Source organism: Vipera ursinii (genome assembly GCF_947247035.1).
Source record: "Vipera ursinii genome assembly, chromosome: 1".
NCBI lineage: Eukaryota > Metazoa > Chordata > Lepidosauria > Squamata > Viperidae > Vipera > Vipera ursinii.
The window spans coordinates 242624185-242644993 of record NC_139512.1 but is presented as its reverse complement, the minus strand read 5'-3'; the positions used below and the strand labels follow the sequence as shown (position 1 = coordinate 242644993).

Sequence of the window (20809 nt, the reverse complement as noted above, 5' to 3'; positions counted from 1 at the left end):
GCAGTCACTCATGCGCTCGTGACCTCCCGGTTAGACTACTGCAATGCTCTCTACATGGGGCTGCCCTTGAGGACCACTCGGAGGCTTCAACTGGTGCAGAATGCAGCCGCGCGAGTTGTGATGGGGGCTTCCCGATACTCCAATATAACACCTCTGCTCTGCGAGCTGCATTGGTTTCCTGTTGCCCTCCGGGTGAGATTCAAGGTGCTGGTGATGACCTACAAAGCCCTAAATGGCTTGGGTCTGGGATATCTGAGGGAACACCTGCTGCCGGCATCAAGTTCCCTTCGTCCTGTGCGCTCCCACAGGGAAGGCCTTCTCAGGGTGCCACCGGCAAAGGATTGCCAGCGGGCAACACCCAGGGGGAGGGCCTTCTCTGTGGGTGCGCCTGCCCTCTGGAACCAATTACCCGTAGTGCTTAGGACTGCCCCTGATTTTCGTTCGTTCCGCCGGGACCTGAAGACCTGGCTCTTTGAGCTTTCCGGCCAGGACTGAGGATTTTTTTAATTTTTTAACTTATTGTAATTGGGTTTTTAATCAGAGTTATAGGGGTTTTAGATTTTAATTAAGGAAAATTTAATCTATTTTAATTGTTATTAATTTTTGTATTGTAATGTTGTTTTAATTGCTTTGTGAACTGCCCTGGGTCCTACGGGAGAAGGGCGGTATATAAGTTTAATAAATAATACTAATAATACTAATACTAATACTACTAATAATAATAACAATAATATGTCATTCTGATGTTTTCCAGTAAGCAGTTTCAGATAATTATGAAGTGCAAAAGTAAACATAACGTAATCAATTAACTTTACTGCTCAACAAAATATGAACACTGGGGCAGCATTTACAGAGCATTATCTCATGTCTAATTCTTTTCAGATGACAAGTTAATTTTTAACAGTGGAATGTTTCTGGGTATCACAAAGTCAGTTTTCAAGCACTTTTGTCAATATTAATTAATGTGAATTAACTTAAAAAGTTATTAAACAGCTATGTCAAGTAAAAAACTGAGCAAGCCTGCAATTTAGATACAAGTTGAACAAGGTTCAAGATAAAATATTGTTAAGTTCTCACTAACTGTCCTATCAATAGTCTAGGAAAAGATGTTCCTAGTGTGTAATACTACTTCTCTTCCATTCTGAATGTCAATTCTCATCCTTAAGAGACCAGGCTAAGAAATCCATTTAGGAAAACAATATTAAGAAATGAATACTGAGTTGTTATTATGGTTTCCCCTTCCCTCCACTCCATCTGGAATTCTGAGAGTAATGAAATCCATTAACTTTACAGCCTAGCTTTTTCTTAATAAACAATTATTGCATTACATTCTACCTAAGACAGTGTTGTTCAGAAACCCAATTTAAAGTAAGATTTGTGCTCTGCCAGACATTGCCAAACTACAACTAGTATCGTACACAAGCAAGGGAATGTTCCCAACTTAACTAATATGGCTAGCTTCTTTGAAGAAAACCTTCTGCAGTTCAACAAAATGCTGTGGTTGAGAGGGGAAGCCTTGACAAGAATTTTGGAAAACCTGGTCTGGCCAGTCTGATAACTCCCTATACTATTGTCACAACTGGATTCTGTGACACAGGAGAAAAATCTCTCCAATGAGTTGCTTTTTCCCCCTGAAAATACAAGTTATTTCAAATGGTGGTTTAATCAAATCAAATGCTAGATATAACATGATAAAATTATTTTTTGTGCATGGTTGAACTGACCAACTTGGACAAGGCAATGAAGTGTAACTTTAATACATTTATACACAGTATTACAATGCCACAGTTGTACAAATAATTTATGATTTCTCTTCCAAGAACAGCTGTAGAAGATAAAAAGAAATTCCAGCATGTCAAGCATAGTAGGAAAAATTAAAAAGGCAGTTCATTTTAAATAATATCATAATCTGGTCTGGCAACAAACATTACATTATTATTGTTTAGGTGTAAAGTCTTCTAACATGCAATTTACAGTTCAACATGCAAAACTCTCAAAGTTTGTTTTTTAGCTACTATCTCTTCCTCAATTGCAAATGAATACATACATCTAAGAAAGTAGACATATTGCTTCAATCAGAAATCCATATAAATTAATTGTTGAATATTTAGAATATTAATTCAAAAGAGTGTAAGTTGCAAAGATGTTAAAAAGAAATATACTGGATCAGTTGAAGAGTAAATACAGTAAGCACTTGATATTTATTATAGAGACAATTGCTTATATAAGTAGGTGCAGTATGTATGTATACTGTATATCTACATAGATACATATTTAGATAGATATAAAATCTATGAATAGGATTTCCTTGAGTAAGTATTCACAGATTGCATTGTATTACAGTTTTCCTTCCTTCCATTCAATGTCTAATTTTTGGTGACTGGACAAATTCCTAGTTTTCCTGACAAGGTTGTTTAGAAATGGTTTGCCATTTCATCTTTCCTAGGGCTAAGAAATAGTGACTGGATTAAGGTCACCCAGCTGGCTTTATACCCAAGGTGGAAGCAAAACTCCCAGTTTTTAGTCTGATGCTTTAACACTACTGGTTCTTATTATAAATATTAAAGGTAAAGGTAAAGGTTCCCCCGCACAAGCGTACTAGTTGTTTCCAACTCTAGGGGCCGGTGCTCATCTCCGTTTCAAAGCCGAAGAGCCAGCGCTTGTCCGAGGACGTCTCCGTGGTCATGTGGCTGGCATGACCTAGACACCAAAGGCGCACGGAACGCTGTTACCTTCCCACTGTAGTGGTCCCTATTTTTCTACTTGCATTTTTACGTGCTTTCGAACTGCTAGGTTGGCAGAAGCTGGGACGAGTAACAGGCGCTCGCTCTGTTACGCGGCACTCGGGATTCGACCCACCAAACTGCCGACCTTCTGATCGACAAGCTCAGCATCCTACCAAATACAAAGGCTGACTGACAGTATCAATATAAAACAAACAAATGACCACTTTCCAACTGATGCTTGTAATCTAAATAATGGAGCAGTTTAGCAATATAGTATTCTAGACTCTAGATCAGGGGTGTCAAACTCAATTTCATTGAGGGCCGCATCAGCATTGTGGTTGCCCTTGGGGTACCGGCTGGGTGTGGCCAGGGTGGGCATGACCTACTGGGTGGACGTGGCTGGAATGCGTATAGCCTACTGGGTGGGCATGGCCAGCTCTACATCATTTGTGTCAAGGGTGCCTATGGGGTCCTGCGCAGGAGTGGGGCAGATCTGAGGGTCTCTGGCAGAAGGAGATGGGACCAGGGAAGTGCCAAGGCATGGTCCACTGGAGGAGCTTCACTGTTCCTCTCAGGCCATTGGGGGGGGGGCTGGACAGTGGCACGGAGGTCAAATGCCTAGCCCAGCCCTCAAGCACCCACGGCACTAAGCCCAGCCCCACTTCCCCAAGGGCGCACCCAGCTGCACTTATGTCCTCCTCAAGGCTGCTGCTGCTGTGCTTGGTCTCCTTAGCCAGGTTGCTCATGATGGGTACGAGGGCAAAATCAAGAGGGAGGCCCATTCCCTCTCCATGTGAGGAGACCTGGCTTTGTATTCAAAGCTTCCTTAGCAATAGGGAGACCCCGCAGGATAGGCCAGGAGAAGGAGGCAAGGGAATGGTGAAAGGGCAGCAGGGCAGGACTAAGGTAGGACTTCCCTCAGACCTTCCCTCTCCTTCCTTCCTTCCAAAGAACAGTGGTGGGAAAATATTTGAGATGAGGGAGGGAGAAAAACAGGCAAGAAACACAGCTGGGGAAATGTCATCCTTCGTGAGGAATGAAGAAATGCACCATTGCTTGGAAATGGCCAGCACATGGCCCTCACCTACTTCACATATCCAGCTTGGTGGGCTCTATGGGAGGGGATGCCATGAGCAGCGTGAGAGTCGATGTTACCTGCGCAATGCTGCCCAGCCCCTAGCCTGCCCAGATTTGGCAGGTAGCGGGGTGCTCTACTCACAGTGCCGAGAGGCTGAGCCGGGTGGCATGAATCTGAAGCACAATGCTGCTCAACCCCTAGCCTGCCCGAAGTAGGCAGGACCATGTGCTGGCCACTTCCAGGCAATGGTCCATTTCTTCATTCCTCACAAAGGGTGATACTTCCCCAGCATGTGCCGAGGGGGCAATGCCGACATGGCACGGGCCGGTCCCTCACTTTTTCCAGATGGCCTTGTTGAGCTAAGACTGAATGTATTTCAGCATAGATGACCACCATGAAATTGTACATTGGCTCCTGGCCAGCCTGGGCCGGGGCCAAGATAGCAGGGGCCGTTCTCTTACTGTTTACAAGATGGCTTCGCGGGCCACATGAAACCACTTCGCGGGCCACATCTGGCCCCCGGGCCTTGTGTTTGACATGTCTGCTCTAGAGCATCCTGAACAGCTCTAGATAGTGTTAATATAATACGGGAAGAATTAACCAATTTGTAACATGGAAGAAAAATATTAATCAACTATCTGAAAATGTTGCCAATAAGGGCAAGAGTTTGTATTACCTTATATTCGGACACAACTATCCCTTAGAATAAAGAATCAATGCTTGATACTTTTTTAAAAAACCAGTGTTTTATAATGTGTTCTTTTACAATAAATATTAATTTAGAAAACATGCTTTTAAAACAAGCTTTAATCATTTGTAATACTCTTTCATAGGATATCCCCTTTGCAAGAGGAAATGCCAACATTTTCTTTTCTCTTGGCTTTTCACTTCTCACCTGTTTATTTGCTTGTCACCAACAATACAAAAATGTAGTATTATTCCAAATACTTTAGAGGCCAAATCCATAGTATTAGCTACTTGGTGAATTATTATTTCAAGATGGCTGCTATTGTATTTCAGGTTATCACTTTGCTCTCAGCCAACGTATTTCACAGGACTGATTATGGTCCTGTTTGATGACTATATAAAATGATTCTGAAAGGGCTCAAAGTATTCTTATAGCAGGAAAAAAAGCCTAGATCTTTAAACTGGAGTAATTCATGTTCCTTTGCATGAAGAAGGAAGTGCTATTTTCCACACAAAGGAACAGAGTCATAATCAATTCTGCACTCTACTAATTTACTTTGTACTGCATCCATAACATAAATTTTGAAATAATTAATTTTCAAAATACAATTCTTCTAGTGCTTGACAATTAAGCAAATGGAATAGAGGAAACGTGTGTAGTTTTTTAAAAAATATTTTCTAAAGCATGGTAAACAAAAACCCAAAATAGTGCTTTATACTGCGCCTTTAGCCATAATAGAGAATCACCCATTCTCGTTTAATTAGATACTTTCACAATATTTTTTCCCCTTGAATTTCAGTTTAATTGCTATGCCTGGTTACTTCTGCACTACACTGTGTAGTTCTTTGCATATGATTCCAAAAAGGCACTTTCTGCACATGCAAGTGTGCGAATGTACCACCTGCACAACTCTTTAAAACAGTAACATCATTTCCTGGGTCCATACAGCTGACTTGAGGCTACTTTCACATTACTATCCAGTTTAAAACATCGTAATAGAATTGAATCTGAAGCACTGAACAATCCTATTATTTGAATAAATATTATACATTCTACTAAGAGAAATGCTTGATTCAAAAATTGTGCGGAACAAGAGTATAGGAATGTATTTCAGGTATGAAATATCAAGTGATTAAAACTAGCCTTCCAGGAAGGTTGAGAGATAATGGAAAATGTTGCATTTTGAATACTAAGCTCCATTTATGAGAATGTGTTTAAGAAAGCAAGTTATTTCTAATATTAAAAACCCAGGCACATCCTTCAAACAATGCCTAACCTTTGGTATCCCCTTTGCAAAAGTCATAACTCAATTACATGTAACTTAATAAAGTATATTAATTTTCCTGATGATTATGTTTTTTAGATTTTTATCTTGCCTTTTTTTTTAGAAGGCAAGGCACAGAATATATCATATACTGCTTCTTCCTCTTATTTTCCCCTCAACAACTCTGTGAGGTGAGTTGGGCTGAGAGAGAGTGACTGGCCCAAAGCCACCCAGCCAGTTTTCATGCTTAAGGTGGGTTTAGAACTCACAATCTCTTGCTTTCTAGGCCAGCACCTTAACCACTACACCAAGCTGGCTCTCCATATAAACTAAGCATGGCTCCCTCTGATATTAGAACAATCAGTACAGAAATAACCTTCAAAAAAAATCATACTAGCACTTGCAACAGTTCAAAAGTCTTAAGATACATCTTATGTTCACTCAGAATTACACCATGTAATTTTGTCTGAAATTAAGACAAATGACATAATTTTAGACAAAAATATTATTGCAAAAAATACATGGAGGTTTCAATATCTTTCCAATTATTAAAAATATTCCCTAGAATTAGATCAGTCCTGGACCTTCCATAGTTTTTTTTTAACATTTTAATATGCTACATTACTTCAGTATGATGCACATTCTCCTTCAATACCATTATCTGGTCCTTTTGCATTTCCAGGAACATTCAAATGACCTTCTTCTTTCAGTTTTGTTAGTCTGAAATCTTCTCTAACTTTTTCCAACACATCTGGCTTGAAAATAACATCCAAGGCAGTCATAGCTAAAGCTTTAGCTGCTCTCAAGGCATAGAACTGAGCGTCTTCTGATCCTAGGATAATCAAACCCATACAAGATAGAGATTTCATTTTAGTACAAGAGCTATGTAGTGTCTTTCCAAATATGAATAGAATTCTTTATTCTTTATTGGCCAAGTGTGGTTGGACACAAGAAATTTGTCTCTGATGCATGTCTCTCGGTGTACATATAAGTAATAGTGATAATCGTAATCATAAACAACATGAAAATACATTCATCATAAATCATAAAATACAACACTATCATAAATCATAAGATGCAAAACTTAGTGATAGTCATAGAATTCTAGCTAAGCAAACAACATAAATCATACTAGGATACTAGAAAACAATATAAATTGTAAGATAAGAGGTTATAGGCATAAGATGATAGGTAATAGGAAAGATGAGGAGTATTATAGTAATGCAGCTTTACTAAGTAGTTTGGCAGTGTTTTAGGAATTAGTTGTTAAGCAGAGTGACAGCATGGGGAAAAAACTGTCCTTATGTTTAGTTGTTCTGGTGTATAATGCCCTATAGCATCGTTTTGAGAGAAGACATTGAAATAGTTTATGTCCAGGATGTGAGGGGTCTGTAGATATTTGATATTTAAACATCTGAAGGGATGTTTAAAACCATTTCCTTTTTAAAAGATTGCAATCTCAATTCCATTGCAAATAGAGACTAAAGAATAGTCTTCTCTTACAGATGCAGAGGTATCTACCAATGTAAAATCCACATTGTTCAACTAAAAATGTATTCCTACATTTGCACTGAGTTGCATCCAGTATCTGTGAGAGAGAACTCTGCTCACAGGATGCTCTGGTTTGCCTGAACGGCCAGCAAATTTGGGACAAATGGATGCATCTACTTTAACACTTTAGTTGGCAAAAGCTGCCTTTCTCAGGTTCTGCCTTTGCTCAACTTAGAAACCAAGGTGAAACCAAGATAATGGATGTGGGAGTTACCAATTCCACATACTCATTTTATGTCCAGTTTAGAGCCAGCTGCTGTAAAGCCATCAGATCTGAGAAGAAAATTAATCCTTATTATGCACAGAATATAACTCTCAGTAACGGGTAGAAAGGAAATGCAAGTATAATCTGTATACATGAACTTAGCACCAAAATTAGGCACCCATCTCTATCCCTTCCTTTTACATCCTGAAATACTGGCCTCATTGGAGAGAATGACTGAAGAAGTTGGTAAAGAAGCCATGCTTTCTACCCAATAGAGAAGATATCTGGGTAGCTTCCTAGACCAAAGAAGATATTTTTCTTGTTTTCTTGGTAGAGATGTGCATCCTTGTCTGCTTTGGATCCAAATACTGCACACCTCTGGTCCTTACCATCAGTCTTGTTCTACCACTCTCAAAAGGCACTGGCTGTCATGACAGAATAATGTGATCACGCAGACTTGATTCCATGGGCATTTTGCCACACTTTTTTGTGAAAGATATACACACTTTTAACTACTAACCTGCAGCTTTTGTATATTGCTCAGTATGGTTTAATGCATCAGAACCAATATAAAAATAGGAGTGAATTCCAGGAACCACATAGCTAACATTTCCAAAGTCAGTAGAACCTAAAGAGAGCCAAAACATGTTTAGGTTTTGGAATATACCAGTCTACAAGGTGAAATATTGTATGGTTTAGCAAACAGAAGTATTATTAAAAGGTACAGCAAATAAAAATATTCAGCTCCCATATAGATCCTTTCCCACACACTAAGTACCAAGATGCATTTTTAATACATTAAATGTTAGGATTTCTAAAGTTTTGTCCCTCCATTTTAAGAACTTGGGAAATTGAAACAATGAGGAAACAAGAATCCTTGTTAAAAATCTTCCAACCCCTCATTACTGAGTGTATGGCCAGCCTACCATTCAGCATAAACAAACAGTGAATTTAGATACAGAAGTTTGGTCATCCTGTCAATCAACATTAGGTGATACCTCCTTTGACAAAAGAAAACAGCTTACAAATGTTTTGGATAGCCAGCTATTTTTGCTTTTTATCTGTTCTTGCTTTTGATTTTTTCCCCATTCTTCTTTATAGAATTTTTCTATCTTAGGAATATCCTTAAGTCAGATCTCATTCATGCATTGCATGTTTCAAAGTCCCCACAGGTTTTTGATAATACTGATGTCTTGGGACTGTTTCTTGTAAAAAATGTCTTGATAATTCTGGATGTATGTTTCAGTATTTCTGAAATATGCAACATCTTTTCAGTTTCTTTGCTGACTGTGGGATATTAGCTTTTAAGATATATACATATTCATTAAACCCATTCTCAATTGCACAGTATTTTCTAGGTCACTGGCTTTCATACATCCTATAAGTATAATAAAGCCACACCCAGGTTTAACGGATGCCAAAATGTTTCAGACTTATTGAGATTTGCTTTGGCATAATTTAGGAGATGACAAATGTGATGAGGTCAGAAGAATAGTTTCTTTTTCAACTCTCCCATCCAGATAATTGTTGTATGAACAATAGCTAAAGGTAAAGGTTCCCCTGCACATGCGTGCTAGTCGTTTCCGACTCTAGGGGCCGGTGCTCATCTCCGTTTCAAAGCCGAAGAGCTAGCGCTTGTCCGAGGACGTCTCCGTGGTCATGTGGCCAGCAGGACTGGACGCCAAAGGCGCACGGAACACTGTTACCTTCCCACCGTAGTGGTCCCTATTTTTCTACTTGCATTTTTACGTGCTTTCGAACTGCTATGTTGGCAGAAGCTGGGACGAGGAACAGGCGCTCACTCTGTTACACGGCACTCGGGATTCGACCCGCCAAACTGCCGACCTTCTGATCGACAGGCTCAGTGTCCTAACCTACTGAGCCACCACGTCTGAACAATATACGAGGGCAATTTGGAAATAAACCTCTGTCTGGTTATCAGTGACAGACACTCGCAGATATATAACTTTTATTATACACATTAGAAAACTACAACATTATTTTTCAACATAATCGCCATCCAAATTGAGGCACCTGTCATAACGTCTTACAAGGTTTGAAATTCCTTAGTAGTATTCGCTTAGCGCCAAATCTGGACTATGGGAGAGTGATCAAAAACATCCCAATGGAACTGCTTCCAAAGTTCTTGGGTGCGTCTAGCAGTGTGCGGGTGAACATTATTGTGAACCAACACCACACTGGAAGTCAGCATGCCTTGACGCTTGTTATGCATGGTTTGTCTGAGTTTTTGTAACATTTCACAGTAGACTTCTGAATTGATGGTCGAACCACACTCCATGAACTTCACTAGCAGTACTCCTTTGGCATCTTCATATTTGGTGGGATTTTTTATGGCACCACTTCCGGTGTGGTGTTGGTTCACAATAACGCTCACCTGCACATCATTAGATGCACCTAAGAACTTTAGAAGCAGTTCCGTCGGGATGTTTTTGATCCCACCCCCTCCATAGCCCAGATCTGGCACTGAGCAACTACTAAGAAATTTCAAACCTTGTAAGACATTATGACAAGTGCCTCAATTTGAATGGTGATTATGTCGAAAAGTAATCTAATGTGTATAATAAAAGTTCTGTATCTGTGAGTGTCTGTCATTGATAACCAAACAGAGGTTTATTTCCGAATTGCCCTCATACTTCAATGAATCTGAGACAACTATTTCAGTGCTAACCAAACTTTGCACTAGAAAGTTTGCTGTGATCTGTGGATTTTCTTTGGCAGATCTGACTAGTTTGAGAGAAGCAAAGATTATTTTTGTATTTCAGACTTCAAAGTTCCATGTAACTTTCATATCTTAACTTTATTTCTTAAGTTGCTAGCTGAAAGTGTTTATAGGGTTTTTGTCTCTTTTTTTAAAAAAAAGCCTTCTCCGCTTTGTTGAAGTAAACTATCTTCATTTTCAAATGCTCAGACAGCTGCTGAGGGACTTATAGTTGCTGAAAATAGAACAACGATAATCATCTGAGAGGTTAGATGGTCAATCTCCTTTTTGAGCTTTAAAAAAATAATAATATAAAAGTATAAAATCAAGTGGATAGATGCCAAAACTTTTGTACTTATCATGTTCTCTTTTTAAAGATTTTGAATCTGAAAACAGCTGCATATATACAGTTGCAAGAAAAAGTATGTGAACCCTTTGGGATTACGTGGAATTTTGCATGAATTGGCCATAAAATGCGGTCTAAATGTCATGTAAGTCACAACAATAGAAAAACACAGTCTGCTTAAAATAATACTACACAAACATTAGCTGTTGTCATGTTTTAATTGAACATAAGATGGAAACATTCACAGTGCAGGGTGGGAAAAGTATGTGAACCCCTAATGACTTCTCCAAGAGATAATTGGAGCCAGGAGTGAGCCAACCTTTACTCCAATCAGTGTGATGATATTGGATGTGTTGCTGACAGCTGTCCTGCCCTTTAAAAACACACACCTGTTTTGGGTTTACTGGTCTCAAGAAGCACTGTCTGATGTGAACCATGCCTCACAGAAAAGAGCTCTCAGAAGACCTACGATCAAGAATTGCTGACTTGCATGAAGCTGGAAAGGGTTACAAAAGTATCTCCAAAAGCCTTGATGTTCATGTGTCCATGGTAAGACAGACTGTCTACAAATGGAGAAAGTTTAGCACTGTTGCTACTCTCCCTAGGTGTGGTCGTCCTGTAAAAGTGACTGCAAGAGCTCAGTGCATAATGCTTAATGAGGTAAAGAAGAATCCTAGAGTGTCAGCTAAAGACCTACAGAAATCTCTGGCACATGTTAACATTTTTGTTGACACATCTACAATAAGGAAAACATTAAACAAGAATGGAGTACATGGGAGGACACCACGGAGGAAGCCATTGCTGTCCAAAAAAAATATTGCAGCACGTTTGAAGTTTGCAAAAGAGCACCTGGATGTTCCACAGCACTACTGGCAAAATATACTGTGGACAGATGAAACCAAAATTGAGTTGTTTGGGAAAAACACATAACACTATGTGTGGAGAAAAAAAGGCACAGCACACCAACATCAAAACTTCATCCCCAGTGTAAAACATGGCGGAGGGAGCATCATGGTTTGGGGCTGCTTTGCTGCCTCAGGGCCTGGACGGATTGTTGTCATTGATAAGAAAATGAGTTCCAGTGTTTATCAGGACATTTTGCAGGAAAACGTATGACCATCTGTCCACCAACTGAAGCTCCGCAGAGGATGGGTGATGCAACAGGACAATGACCCAAAGCATACAAGTAATTCAACAAAACAATGGCTTCAGCAGAACAGAATACGCCTTCTGGAGTGGCCCAGAGTCCTGACCTCAACCTGATTGAAATGCTGTGGCATGACCTTAAGAGAGCGATTCCCACCAGACATCCCAATATTGTTACACTGAAACAGTTTTGTGAAGAGGAGTGGTCCAAAATTACTCCAGATCATTGTGCAGGTCTGATCTGCAACTACAGGAAACGTTTGGTTGAGGTTATTGCTGCCAAAGGAGGGTCAACAAGTTATTAAGTCCAAAGGTTCACATACTTTTTCCACCCTGCACTGTGAATGTTTCCATCTTATGTTCAATTAAAACATGACAACAGCTAATGTTTGTGTAGTATTATTTTAAGCAGACTGTGTTTTTCTATTGTTGTGACTTACATGATGTTTAGAGCGCATTTTATGGCCAATTCATGCAAAACTCCACGTAATCCCAAAGGGTTCACATACTTTTTCTTGCAACTGTATATAGTAAGCAGAATCCAAATCTGCAAAAGATATTAATTTTGTGCACCCTATAGAGATTTACATCTACTTCTGTTCAGTTATGTATTCATAGTATTTCTATTTGACCAAGGGTGCCATCCCTAAAGAAGTTATATTCTTGAAGAATCATTGGTGAAAGTTACACAGATGGCAAAATTAACTTATTAGAATAAAATCAAAATTTATTAATGACTTGAAACCCCTTATGGACATTTTGCTCAAATAAAAAAGAAAAATGAAGTTGTGATTTAAGGCTTTGAATATTAGAAAGGATAGTTTATGGAAAGAAGGAAATTATGATGCAACTGTAGAGAGGGCAAAATATAAATGTATTTATAACTTCTGTCAGAAAGCTCGGAACTCATTTATAATGCTTTCATCTTGTTTTATTTCTTTTTCTATTTTCTTTCTTATTCACTATTCTTGTCTTTTCTAAGATTTGTAATGTTTTTAAATTTGTTTAAAAATTCTTCAATACAAATTGTATTTTAAAAAGGGGGTTATATACTTACCTGTTAACTCATTTAAGTTGTCATCAGAAATGAAGTCTATGCCAAGCTTCTTGCCATTTTCTTTGTAAATTTTTTGTAGAGTCTTATTAGGAAGCACATTGTAGAAATCATTTTCACTATCTTCTAATTCCACCTAGACAAAAAAAATTGTGGAAATATCAGGCCATAGGAAATAAAGAGTTCATTATTCAATCCTAGGCACATTTCACTCAGAAATCAACCCTAGTGTACTCAAAATAACAATAAAATTTAAATCTTCTGAACAAGTACTTAAAATTAAATCATAGTTAATAGAATTGGATTTATACTGTAGTAAACATATAAGAAATTATTGCTTTATTTGTAACTGATTAGGGCTAATCCACCCTTTTTATCCTATAGGGATAAAAATTGTCAGATTGTGAGAATTGTGGTTCCTTCCAAAATGGCACCTGCCTCGGAATGGTATAAAGTAGCTTCTGCTGCTTCCAAAATGGCATCCACTCTGAGATGCAATGATGTGGTCTCTCTATAAGAAAGCCATGTATCGAATCAGTTGCTTTTCTTTCCAAAAGGTGATCTTCAGATATCGCCTTTCAGAAAGAAAATCAGCCGATCAGCTGCATGGCCTTCCTATATTGAGGCCACATGGTGCCATCATAGAAGCAGATGCCATTTTGGAAACAGTTGAAATTCTCAGATCATGAAAACTGCAGCCAATTTCAAAATTCTCTTCCGGGATAGCACCACGAGGCTTCTATATAGGAAGGACTTGCAGCATATTGGCTGTTTTTTCTAGGAAAAGGGGATCTTCAGAAAAGTTAAGTGGAGCAAAGTGTGATGGGGGGAGGAGACCCAGTGATGTAAGAAGATTGGAAGTAGGCCGTAGGGACCTAGTAGGGTGGGGGTGGGGGAAAGATGGGCGGGTGAGGCAGCTGCAGCATCCTTGTGGTCAGTCACACAGATTGCCAAGCACCTGAATTTTATTCATGTGATGATGGAAACGTTACAGTGGCCACAACTTTGGATATATAGGTTGTCAATCACATCATTCAGTATCGTCATAATTTTGAATGATTACTGAACAAATGTTAAGTCAAGGACTATCTGAATGTAAAATAATGGAAATTGTAGCTACTAGCTAAATAATTGATAATAATTTATGATTTTGCCAAAACTGATACAATTAATTATAGCAGTTACAGGACACTTTTAGCTATCTCTTCCCTACATTCTAGTTTTGATCAGTACTTGAACTATTCACAAATACCATTATACAAAAGGCAAACTTTACATTGCACTGCTATTCTTTCAGCTCAAATAATCCATGTTTTAATTTATTTGAAAAAAATCAGCTTATATCATGTTAGAAAAGTTATCTAGCAGTCTTACTCCACAACCAGTTGCTAGAGCTGCAGCTTTAAAACAATTCTCTGCTTTTTCCTTTAAGGTAGAGAGTTCCCTTAAGGAAGGAGCACGCAAGTAAAATTCTAATTCAGTGTAAGAAGGGATGATATTAGGCTTCACACCTCCGTTCTTTATTATACCTACAACAAAGAAGAAACAGGTAATTGAAATTAGTTTGGCACCTAGGTTTTCTGAGGCTTACTGTAAAACAGCTAAACAGAAAAGTCATGTTATTTAAACACTTGATCCAAGGCTCTCTGCTTCGTCAGATTAATGAGAACTCACAGTGAAGACACTCTGGCAACAATGGACATCTGAATTCCAAAATCAGAAGCTTCAATTTTCTGCTGTATTCCTCTGTTAATTATTTGTTGGTCTTAAAATTGAAAAAAAAGTCTCATCCTATACCAAGCACAGCTATACAAGAAATATCAAGCAGAAGCTGAATATGTTTACAGCTTATTAGGAAGAAATTAAGATAAAACCATCCTTTCATATTTTAATTCTTCGGGCCTCAACTTTGGATTAAAACTGAACAATTTAAAATGTCATATTTAGTTTGGCATCCGTATCAGTGTATTTTCAAATACACATTTCTATTTTTTTTGTTCAATATATTTATGTTATAAAGAAGAACAGTGCTAACATATTTTTCCATTATACCTGCGGATTACAAGTTCAGCCAAGGACATTCATGATATATTACACATCTATATTACACCCCTGACTCTTTTCCAGACCTGATTATGTACCATGGTGAAATGTAGGTGTGTGTGTGTGTTTATGTGTTCATGCACGCACATGCATATATACACTTGTTTTTATTTATGGTACTTAATTCTAACATATACCCCAAGAAAAAACAGTTAATGCCAAATAGTTTCAAGAGTAGGAGTTACTTTATACATGCCTGTTCCGATTTGAAAGCATGACTTAATCTCATATTTACTCACTTTAGTATAGAAACAATTTAGTCACGAAACTAAAATATATAATAATTGAAGTATTATTAAAATTAAAATTCATAATGCATGGTAATAAACATATTCCAATCGGGAAGAAATACTGAAATCTGCCATGACACACCTGATATATCTATAATTTAGTTTCCGATTATTTATCTTTCAACAAAAGAGACTTTTGATTTGCATATATGTATAACTTTGTATTCCACCTCTGTTTCTTACATCCAGAGATTTTTGGCTGCATGTTTTGAAGATTTTTTCTATTTTTTTCTCCAGATGTGTTTCACTTTCAGAGCAGGCAACTAAATTTCATTTTTGATGTGTGGCATTGTGCCCACAGTAAAAAAAAATGACAATAAAGGTTATCTTACCTTAGATGCGCCCCATGTTTTTCTGTGGGAAATCACTGTAATTCTAACTCCAATAAGTTTAATCTATTTTCTCTCCTACTGAACACTACAGTAATTCATAGGCAAATAAATTTGGTTCTAGGACAACTCGGCGCAGGCAGCTGGGTTCAGCCTCCTCACCACCAAGTCCCCTCGTCAACTCATTGCTGCCATGTTATTGCATGACAACTCAACCTGGACAACTTGTTGTGGGAACAACTAGCTGTGGGTGCGCAGATGGAGAACCATAGGGGGTGTGTGAGTGAGCGAGCAAGGAGATGCAGCAGGGCAGGTGGTGGTAGTAGTGGGTGGAGTGGTGGGTGGGAAGGAGGTGGCAGCCAGGGGCTTCCCATTCTCACAACCACTGCAGCTGCCACCATTGCTTCGCCCTTCCAGCTGGGCAAGGCAAGGCAAGGGCAGCAGTGAAGGTGAAGTCAGGGACAGGTGGTGGCTTCACCTCGCCCACTGCCGCTGCTGTCCCCTCTGTTTAATTGCAGGGGTGAGGGCTTCTGCCCCGCTGGGTATTGAGTCAGAGCAGGCACTGGGGCATACGAGCGTTTGCAGAGCACCAGGGTCAAGGAATGTTAAGGTAGCCATGAGTTCTTTCCCTTGCCTGGGAAGAGGCAGGGTTAGAATTCCGCAGCCATTATGAAGAGATTTTAGAGGAGCTGGATAGAGCGTTGCAGCAACATTTCCTCCAAAGCCAGGTGAATGATTTCATGGTATTTCTGATCATGAGCAGAGTGTGTTTCTCTAGGACAGAAGGAATAATAATAGGAAGGGGAAGTTTTCCTGAGCTCAAATTTCTTGACTGGAGTATCACTAATGGCATTTTCTCCCTGGGCTCAGCACCCCTTTACACCTGCACCCTCTTCCAGATCCACCTGCCACCAGCACGGATGAGACCAGGTTGGCAGTCTCTAGTCGGGCTCCTCAGGACCAAATCACCTGCTCTGCGGAGAAGGCAAAGGGAGAAGCCAAAAGGTGGTTGGGCCAATGAGTCAAACCATGGCCTCCCTAAAGTTGAAATCCAATTTATAAATTCAGATGTTCCTGCTTTGCTCTGCCTGCTTTCCAAAGGAACAAAATACTCACAGTCCCCTCTAAGCAGCAGGTGTAGTTGTCGCGTCTTGTTCCACTCCTTTTGGAGCGAAGACGTCCTGGGAGCGGAGAAAGCCTGGGCTCCGAGGGGGCTCACCCTGTTATCCCCCAAACTACTTGGGAGAAGTAGTTTATGATAAGAAGGTAGACAGGGCTTTTAAATCCCATATTCTTAGAAGTGCTTTATTGCGTGTCTGGAAAAAGTATTATTATAAATTATAAAATACCGATTTGGGGAATTCCTGGACACGCGATAGAGGGCGTATCTATGGGAGTGAGTATGGATATGGTTTCTTATAAGGAACTACTTAGATTGCAAGGGAATGATTGGCAACTTAAACCAGTAGAGGAGTTAAGACAAGAAAACATAAGTTACTCTTGGTTTCAATATACCCAATTGAAAGCTAGGTGGAAGTCAGATCAAAAGGTTGGCATCACAACTACAGATCAAAATTTAGTAAAGCAAATTAGAGATTCAAATTGTGCACATATAAAGAGGATATATAATGCTTTAATTGAATTGGATTCGGAAACGGAACTGGTTAAAGACTGCATGATAAAAGTGGGCACAAAATATTCAGGAACCAATTTCGTTGGACACCTGGGAGATAATTTGGGTCAGAAATGTTAAATTTACCCAGGCTCAAAATTTAAGAGAAAATTTTTATAAAATGTTTTATAGATGGCATCTGGATCCCAAGAAGCTGTCCAACATGTATCCTAATTTACAGTCTAAATGTTGGAGGTGTGGTAGTTTAGAAGCTACCTATTTTCACATGTGGTGGACTTGTAGAAATATAAAAGCTTTTTGGATTAAAATTTGGTGGAACATTCAAAAGATTTTTAAGAGAAAGATAAAGTTTTCCCCGCAATTGTTTTTATTGGGCATTGTTGTAGATTGTGATGTTAAAGAAACTAACTTGATGTTGAACATGATAACGGCAGCACGGTTACTGGTGGGACAATATTGGAAGAAGGATAGTTTGCCCACTATAGAAGAATAGGTGTTTAAAGTTTCGAATCTTGCAGAAATGTCTAAGATTTCTGCTTATCTGAAGGATCATTCACAGGAAAGATATATTTCAGTTTGGAGGAGATGGATAAATTATATTCAAAACAAATATGGGACTAAAAAGTACCATTTAGCTTATGAGTAGATTTTAGTGGGATATTGTTATTGGTACGTTGTTTGTAGTTATGTTAAAAGAGAGTTAAAGCGCATTATGAATTTGGTTAATTGTATATTATGCATAATTTTTATTTAGAATATGATTATTGTAACTATAATCCTATATTTAGCTCTGGGAAGTGGGGGGGTTTGGGGTGGGAGGGATTTGGGGATATATTGTAAAATTTTGTTTTTGTAAAACTCTTTAATTAAAAAAAACAAAACCATGGCCTCCCTAGATGTGCTGCAGAAGGCAACCCTCCTCACCTAACTTGGCTAACACATCTGCCAGGTTGGAAGGAAAAGAGATTCCAATTGGCGGAGGCTATCCAGCTACAATTCACCTATAATAACTCTATTATGATCAACCTAATATGGACCCAAAATGGACAGAAGGAAAAGAAATAGTATCAGCACAGATTTGCACCTGGAAAAAGAGAGTTTCATAGCAATATTTACAGATTTCCTCGAAGTCCCCCACCAACTTCCATGCAATTTTGAGGAGGTGGATCACCTGGGGGACAAAACACACCATCACTTACTCTTTCCTGCAGCATTAGTGAACTGTACAGATTACTGTTTGAAGGGAGCAGTACATAAATTGAAGAAAATTTAAATTCATGATCTCTGCCTAAGATTTCAGCAGCTATGTCATTCTAATTTAAGAGAGCAAGACATGAAACCTTCACAAAGCAGAAACTGGGTGGATGAAATACAGAAAAGAAACAATTGTCCGGAAAAGGAGATAATTTGCCTCCACCGCTAAGTCACTAAATAAATGTTTTATCTGGATCAAAATAGATGTCAAGACCCTTATTATATATGTTGTAATATTCTGAAAGGAACACCGCAACAACTGGAAATAAAATCCAAATATTCTATTAAAATAAGATCAAATGGCATGGATAAATGGTGATTAAAATACCCTAAGGACAATATTGGGAAAAACAAATTATTTATTTCTTAACCAAGAATCTTTTGCTTTTTATATAATTTATGAAAGGTTTTTATATATCGTATTTAAGGAAACCATATGGATTCTATTTAACTCCATTTTTCATATTATTATTAAAAATGGTATCAGCTATTAGGTATGCCATATATTGCACATAATAACTTCATTTTTAAAACATCCACAATAATTACCTTTGGGATGCAAGATAATTGAGTCTCTTTCAAGAAATGTCCTTAAATTAAGCATTTATAATAAAATTACCAATTTCACAATGATTATTTCTAAATGCATATAAATGTATTTCTTTATATTTCTAGAAAATGAATGCAAGTTCTTTCTAGGTTAAAGGCCATATTTAGTTTTTGAATTAAACTAACTTCAGAATGTTGGATTAAAGCTACATTTTTATTTTATTTACATTTAATTAAAATTAAATACACTAATTTAACTTTATACTCTGAAAATGTGAATTTAATGATTATTTAAAAGCTAATTTGATAGCATTAGCTGCTTCATATTTTCATATGAAAAGCAGAGTTTTTACCACTATGCATTTAATACATTGGAATAATTAAAACTAATAAACATAAGCAGCTGTTGATTTTGTAACATTAGCATGTCAGATAGAACACATTTGCTTAATCAGTTTCTGATATAACTTGTTGGACATAAGAGTGAAGGAAGGTCTCACCATGTACTCTCCATGTCGGTTTCATTTGCTGTCTTAAAAGGGACAGATTGTTGTATGCAAGTACAGCAGCATCTAATGCATTTAGTCCTTCCCAAGGGTAAGCAGCTGCATGAGAAGTTTTTCCATAGTATTTCACAGTCACACTAGGAAATAAAAGTCATCACTTGTTTTTAAACAATTTTAAAGGAAAAAAAATCCCTTTGGATTCATTTCATGAAAATAATTTTAAGGAGATTTAAGTGCATGCTGCATTCTATGGCATTACTCCAAAGCTCTACAAAGATCTGAAATAGCAAGTGAACCCAAGGTTATGAATGGAAGGTGATAGAGAGCTTCCATAGTCAAAGCTAATCTTTGGCAATGCAAAAATTAGATCTCTAAAACAGATATATCAGAGAACTGATATAGCACATAAAATTAAGCTTGGAAGAAATTAGTGAATTAGTACCTAAAACCTTTAGCAAAACCACTTAAAAAGAACATTTAAACATGTATGAACTGTAAGATGAAAATATCCTCTGGTTAAGGTTTATCTTCTCTACTTGCTTTTTCTATGGTAACTTTGCTTACATGAAGGCAGGACTTGTTTAATCCATGAGTTATTGTTTAAGCCAGAGCCTATCTAAAACATAAGCAAAATAAATATGGTTTGTTTGGTCAAATGTGGTTTGTTTCCCTCAATACTTCTTGGCCGGTATCCAATGCAGAGCAAACCCAGATAAGACTAACTCATTTGCTGACCCTAGGACAGGAAAATGAACACATCTCACTAATGTTTACTATTATATGCTAACCCAGAAATAATTTTTAGTCAGGAAAAAAATGTTTTACAGAACACAATACACCTGCACTAGAAGTGTAGTTATACAGATTAATTTCTCAGAGTCATTCAAATAAAGAAATCTATTTGTCATTATTTCTTAGAAAGTATACGGTACTTTTGTTTCCTAGGATTCTGTGTTACAAATGTAATTGTTCTAAACTAGAAATCCAATGCTGGCTCATTTGAGAAGCAAATGAGAAATAACTTTCTATAAAATGATTGATAAGTATAAGGAACGTGTAGAGAGCAAGGAGGATGACCTTGACGGATATATAAACTCTGTTGCCTAAACCAGGGGTCCCCAATTTGTGGTCCACGGCCCACTACTGGGCCGTGGCTTGCTGGCCACTGGGCCATGGACCATACTGGACAGTGTGTACACCCCCACTCGCGCTAGCGCTGCTATGGGAATAGGTGTCGCTGCTATGCAAATGAGGCGCAGCACAGTGCAAAAACGGGCTGCCGTGCAGCAAAACTGGCAGTGCTAGTGCCCATGCAGCAAAAAGGGGCAGTGCTAGCGAGTGTCATGAGGGCGCTAGCGCCAACCCATT

At 38.3% G+C, this 20809-nt stretch overlaps 1 protein-coding gene across 4 annotated transcripts in view; it reads right to left on the bottom strand.

Moving 5' to 3' along the window:
* PM20D2 (peptidase M20 domain containing 2) overlaps positions 1–20809 on the bottom strand; it is a 31883-nt gene that overhangs the window by 6158 nt on the left and 4916 nt on the right. The window contains exons 3-8 of one of the 4 annotated variants that reach the window (XM_083373675.1): positions 19436–19578; positions 14152–14306; positions 12781–12913; positions 8033–8140; positions 6412–6588; positions 798–1825 (exon numbers count right to left, since the gene is read on the bottom strand). In XM_083373675.1, coding sequence (XP_083229801.1) covers positions 1698–1825; positions 6412–6588; positions 8033–8140; positions 12781–12913; positions 14152–14306; positions 19436–19578 — 844 coding nt within the window. In that variant the 3' untranslated portion in view covers positions 798–1697. Of the gene's footprint in view, positions 1–797; positions 1826–6381; positions 6589–7534; positions 7581–8032; positions 8141–12780; positions 12914–14151; positions 14307–19435; positions 19579–20809 lie in introns of those variants that run through there. The other 3 variants (XM_083373676.1, XM_083373678.1, XM_083373677.1) reach the window with 3 other exon arrangements.